A 5921-nucleotide genomic window follows, 5' to 3' on the forward strand; every position below is an offset into this window, starting at 1 on the left:
CACCCATTCTAAAGTGATGAAACTCAAAGGTACATTTTGAAATTTACTAGAAAACACGTCATATATGTCAATTTTAGAAAATCTCTTATAAAAACCATTTGTAGTGGTGCCCTTTGTACCAACCACTTAAAAAACTGAAACAAAAGTTTCCATCTATCTTTCAGTACATTGACCTAATGATGATTACAGTAAGATAAGGCAATGCTGTCACTATGATAACAGGCCACGCCATCCTTGTATGATATAAGGATGCCTTTGGTTACCTTTTACCTTGTTTTATTAGTTTAGGCCTGTTCCTGACACACAGGAAGTAGGTATGAGTCATGTCTGTGTTACATGTGTTCTGTTATTTTTAGTGTTTCTTAATCACTCCTGACATATTCTAAGAATCATCTGACTGTCACAATAATAGGAAATATCCAGTCTTACCAAACAAATTATGCTGACACAGCATATACACTGTAATAATTATATTGCGGAAAATTTATGCTGAAATTCTATGTTGTCCTATGGCACATTATTTGGAAACTTTATATTAAAGCAATCAAACATGCTGCTCAGGGGTTAAGGGTTGGTAAAAGTTGAGATCCACTATTCTTATACAGAACAGATAAGGTTTATCAGTGAAACACAGCCTTTTCAATAATTCAAACACAACCAAACTAAATCTACATTGACCCACCCTGACTACGTCAGCTGTTGAATTATTTTCAAACACTCTTACTTACGGAAATTATATAACATGATTTGACGATAAACCTTAAACGGTTTCTCACTGGCCAGATTCAACCATGACTCATGCAGTTGCGACACGATTTTTTCACCTAGGCGTGGTACCCACATAAAAAAATAATACTTCCAAGGGTGTAGACTAGTAGAAGAAAGGGGGCTGCGCCTTTAAGAAACTCTGTGTTGATGACGTGTGGACGTGACGCGCTGTAGACTGTGGGCAGGAAGAGTGCGCGCGTGTGTGATAGAGACAGGCGCATTGATCGCTCCCGGAGCACAGACAACGCACAAGGTCCAACATGATGCGTTTCTAATGCTGGGGCACGGTCGGAACCAAGCCCATTTTCAGTCCAGAACAAAGATCGTGCAGCAGCAACCCCGCCCCGACCCGGAGATCGGGCTGGATTCAGGCGGTGAACGGAAGGACGGCGGACTGAACACAGCAGGGCGGCTCGAAGCGGGTGCACGCGCTTTTTAGAGAAAGAGAGAGAGAGAGGGAGTGACTGCCTGTGCTTTAGGAGCCATGAGAGAATACAAAGTGGTCGTGTTGGGATCCGGCGGCGTGGGAAAATCGGCTTTGACCGTGCAGTTCGTCACCGGATCCTTCATCGAGAAATACGATCCAACGATAGAAGATTTCTACCGCAAGGAGATCGAGGTGGACTCGTCTCCCTCGGTGCTGGAGATACTGGACACGGCGGGGACCGAGCAGTTCGCCTCCATGCGCGATCTTTACATCAAAAACGGCCAGGGCTTCATACTCGTTTACAGTCTGGTCAACCAGCAAAGCTTCCAGGATATCAAGCCCATGAGGGATCAGATCATCCGCGTGAAACGGTACGAGAGAGTGCCCATGATCCTGGTGGGGAATAAGGTGGATCTGGAGGGAGAGAGAGAAGTCTCTTCCGGGGAAGGCAAAGCCCTGGCGGATGAGTGGAACTGCCCGTTTATGGAAACTTCAGCCAAAAATAAAGGCTCGGTGGACGAACTGTTTGCAGAAATTGTCCGACAAATGAACTACGCCTCGGCACCAAACGGAGACGATCAGTGCTGCTCGTCTTGTGTTATTCTTTAAAAAGAAAAGCATTTATTTTTCCTTTTCTCGTTTGCCATGGTGAGTGAGTGAGCCACACGTAAATAATGACTCCGTAAAAAGAACTGAGACGAGTTTGCTCGAGGACAAACACACAACAAGACAAGCATCGCTTATTTCTGGTGTTAACTGTCATCAGTATTCCTATAAAGTGTCCTATCATGTCTTGCACACGACAGAAGAATATTGAAACCAGTGTTTACACGACAGAATACTTGAATGTTCTGGGATATAGACAAACCGACACGTTTAAATCGTAGGCACTTGAGTTTTTCTTTAGTTTTATTTTCGTCTTCACGTGCCGGGCTGTGTGGTATTGTCTTTTGCAACACAAACTAGCGGTAGTAATACATTGGTTTTTGTTTTTATTTTATTTTAGAGGTGTGTTGCAGGAATTCTGTACTGTTGAGCTACGTGTCTCCCCTTGGCCTTGGCTTTTTGGAGCAGGAGTTCCTCAGGGGGAGGAGGAGACCCTCTGGATCACTCTTCAGGAATCTCGCTAGGTTTGGAGTATCTGCAGCACACTTAATGCACAGCATTGATGTCAACACGACGCCCGTTTCAGCTTGCACTCCTAACTGGAACTTAAACCCCCAAGACGTGGAAAACTGAGACACGGAAGGAGTTCACAGGAAAATTTGGGTCTATTTTATTTGCTGCACGTGAATTGGGTTAGAGGAGCGCTAGGACTTGGCGACCGTTATTGTGAGTCGTTCAAAGTATTGCGTCATTTTTTTCTTACTTTGTCGGCGGATGACAACACAATCGAAAACCACTTTCACGTGCCACTTCCCTACCCTCTCCTTCAACGGCGTGCGCGAGGACTTTACTGTTGTGACGCGAGGACGTCGGAGCTTACGTCATCGCGTCGAGTGCCTTCCAAAAAGCTGTTCGAGAGTTTAGTGCCAACCTGCAATGGTCTGCAAGGAGTCTCGGTTCTTGGCAATCCACAAAGTACTTAACTGTTACACTTGGTTGTTTTGGGGGTTAACAATGTTTAAAAGGCCTATTGTCAATAGAATGACGTTTTTCGTGTCTTTTTTGTTTTTGGCCTTTGACTAAAATCTTTTTGAAACTGGTCTAGGTTTGGCCAAATATAGTTTAAAACGCAGGTACCGAAGCCCCCAGACTCAAAGCCACAAACCACTGTCTCTCTAGACCAGTTAAATCAGATTTTTGTTATTTTGTTTTTAACAAATGTGATGTACCATTGAAATTCTAATCTGATTGTACGTTTAATTTCAGACTAGCATTTTAACAGCTGTCTGATTGTTTTAAAAGAAAGACTTTTAATACAGATTGCATTTTTAAAAAACCATGAGCAGTGTTTCCCCTTCTTTTTGTTTGCACGGATGCAAAAAATTGAAACGTTAAATATTCTTTTACAGTCAATTTATGCAGAAACTGTCAACAATTTTCTAAGCGTTTTTTGGTGCAATGAGTGCAGAGCTACAATGTGTGCTGTTTCTCAGATGGCATGAGTAAGTAACCTTAAGCAACTGCCAAATATGCTAATTTGCACTACTACTGTTGACAGGTCCAGTTTTTGGGATTGACCCTGCCTAACACACATCCACGAGGCAGTAAACAAAATAAGTGCACTTGTGTAGGATTTAGATGAAACTTGGTAATGAAACTTTAAGGGTGGAGTTACAGTAATGGGGTCATGTAGCAAAAGCTGTGTCATGTGACCTGGGCATGCTTTGAGTTGAAGGAGGAGGGTAACATTCCACAGCTGCATTCTAGACTGTATAAATGTTATACTGGCTAGTGTGTTTGTATGGAGATCACTTAAAAGACACAGAAGTGGAAAATGCAGGCATAGTGATTTGTACTTTTAAGTTTTTGTAAAACATGGGTTAAACAGATGTTTGGTCAAGACAAATGGCAGACATTTTTTAGCCACGTTTAAAATCAGGCGTTGCCCGCTGTGCATAATTATATATGTATAAACTATTTTTATGCTTCATTCCTGCCTCCCAAGTGGGATATTATGTGGTCTCTAAGGTATTACTGAATTTGTCTTTCTAAATTTTAGGAATTTAAGTCTTTAGTGGCAGTTGTTAGGCTTTTCGTCTTGGAGAAGTCAGTAGTTGTCTTCTTGCTGGGCGGAGCTGTGTCTTGGCTTTAACTTAAGGCTATGGCAGTATCGAAATAGTTGAACTGCAATCTATAAACTTCGTCTGTCAGTCAAGGTCTTGTCTTTTGTTAATTAGCATACATAATTGTACAAACTTGATCTTGACAGGATTAGCATGACTGTTTGCCCTTTAAATTTCTGTGGTTGATGATTCAATTTGCTGTCAGCATGTTTTTCTAGACTCACTTTTAGGGAAATGCTAAATGACCTCTTTTTTTGTTTTCCTTTTAACCTCTTATTGCAAATAGTGAAAGTTTCACTTCCTTTAAAGTTGCAAATGTTTTTAAACATTTATTCCGTAACTGCCAAGTAAGTTGTCTTCAGCTGATCTGCGGTCAGTTAGTTGCCCATGACCGAGCAATCACAGGTCTTCTGGTGTCAGTATCATGTGATCTTGTTGCCATAGAGACAGCAGCCTGAGGCTTTGCTATGTGAAGATTGTATGTTTTAAGGGGATTAAGAGCCACCATATGACCCTTATTAGGCCTAGACTGCAGTGCTATCTATTGATTTTACACTGTGCCTTGCAATGCAGCCTTGTTACTGAAAAACAATGAATACTTAGCATTTTAAAGTGGCTCTTGAGCTCCATACGTCAAACTTGTGCATTTTAGCATCTGATGCAGCTTTTTTGAGACTGAGTGGTTTTGGCATGGAGCTTATAGATTACTCTCAAGGTTTATGGTAATCTGTATATATATTGATTTGTGTGTTTTCATGTTTAAGATATGTAATGGAGCGCTTCAGCGTGTTGGTTTCCAGTATTAGTTTAAGTGCTGTAGTGATTGTCCCACAACCCATTTGGCCTTTATAATTCTGTGCCAACGCTCTGTTACTAGAGAGGTTTGCAAGGGTGTAAAAGGAAGTATTGCACCACAGCTTGAGTGCATGTGGGTGGTGTGTTTGTTTGTGTGTCAGTTCAAATGTGCCTGTATTAGTGTCTGTTGTCTGGCTTTGTATCCACGGCGGTCGTCTTAACTATTTCAATCCAGATTGCCGCTAAAGGTGTTTTACATGGTAAAGCATGCCTTAGTTTGCATATGGCTGTTCAATGCTGCTTGGAGGCAGCATGTGTTTTTATACAGAAGTTACAACTGTATGTAAATAATGCTTAATGTAATAAGTATGGTAATTATGATCATATGGAATGAACAAACATATGTAATCATACCTTTTTAGTTACAACAACAAAGACATCTCTAATACTGTGTTGAGCTGGTTCAGAGCAGGCATAATATAGTCTGGTTTTAATGCAGCATTGCTTTGTACACGGTTTTGAGCACAAAACTGCCATAATTTGGCCATGTACTTTGTCTGCTATTATGATCCCAATGAAGCTGTTGTAATAAGCAAGTGAAAGGTTTTTTAAGCCTTTTTATATATACTTTGTGCATGCAACAGTGTCATTTGTTAAGTGACACGATTTGAGTTACACCCAGACATGACAACAAACCTTTTCCATGCCTGTTTAAATTATTCATCCCTCAAGGTGTGGGTTCAACCAGGGCATCAGAGAGGCAAGGTGATTGGAGGGGTATGCGGGTGCACGGCAGAGAGTGACAGAGGCAGGCGTAGCCGTGGCTAGTTCTGGGAATACCCTCGGATTCCCGTGATTTTTCTCATTCCTGCTGCTGTGCAGTCTGGGCTTGTCTTGAAGACGGTCGAAAGAAGGAGAGGGGCCTGTCCAAACAGAGCTCAGACACACCACTCTTACACAAAATGGTTACCTTGTTGCTTGTTTTACTGTCAAGTGCACAGAGCTGCTTTGTTTAAAGGAGGTTCCTGTGTGTTTACATTTCTGATGAGTTCAGAAAAGTCTTTCTGTTGTAATATTTGGTTGTATATCATGCGTTGCATATTGAATATGTCCACGGCTGCACGGACGCACTGTAATGATTACACACTTTATGAATCGGAAAAGCTTTCATCCGTAGTGAGAGATTTAAAAAGATTCAAATT

At 41.6% G+C, this 5921-nt stretch overlaps 1 protein-coding gene across 1 annotated transcript; it reads left to right on the forward strand.

Annotated features, from left to right (window-relative positions):
* The first annotated feature begins 924 nt into the window (after positions 1-924).
* rap2b (RAP2B, member of RAS oncogene family) lies at positions 925-1824 on the forward strand. Its single transcript, XM_065279273.2, has one exon. The coding sequence runs from the start codon at positions 1253-1255 to the stop codon at positions 1802-1804; it is 552 nt and encodes a 183-aa protein (XP_065135345.1). The 5' UTR covers positions 925-1252; the 3' UTR covers positions 1805-1824.
* The last annotated feature ends 4097 nt before the right edge of the window (positions 1825-5921 follow it).

Source organism: Paramisgurnus dabryanus, chromosome 9, assembly GCF_030506205.2.
Source record: "Paramisgurnus dabryanus chromosome 9, PD_genome_1.1, whole genome shotgun sequence".
Classification (NCBI taxonomy): domain Eukaryota; kingdom Metazoa; phylum Chordata; class Actinopteri; order Cypriniformes; family Cobitidae; genus Paramisgurnus; species Paramisgurnus dabryanus.

What these genes read in the sequence shown, in the direction of transcription:
- rap2b (XM_065279273.2), top strand. Translation starts at nt 1,253, where the DNA reads ATGAGAGAATACAAAGTGGTCGTGTTGGGATCCGGCGGCGTGGGAAAA.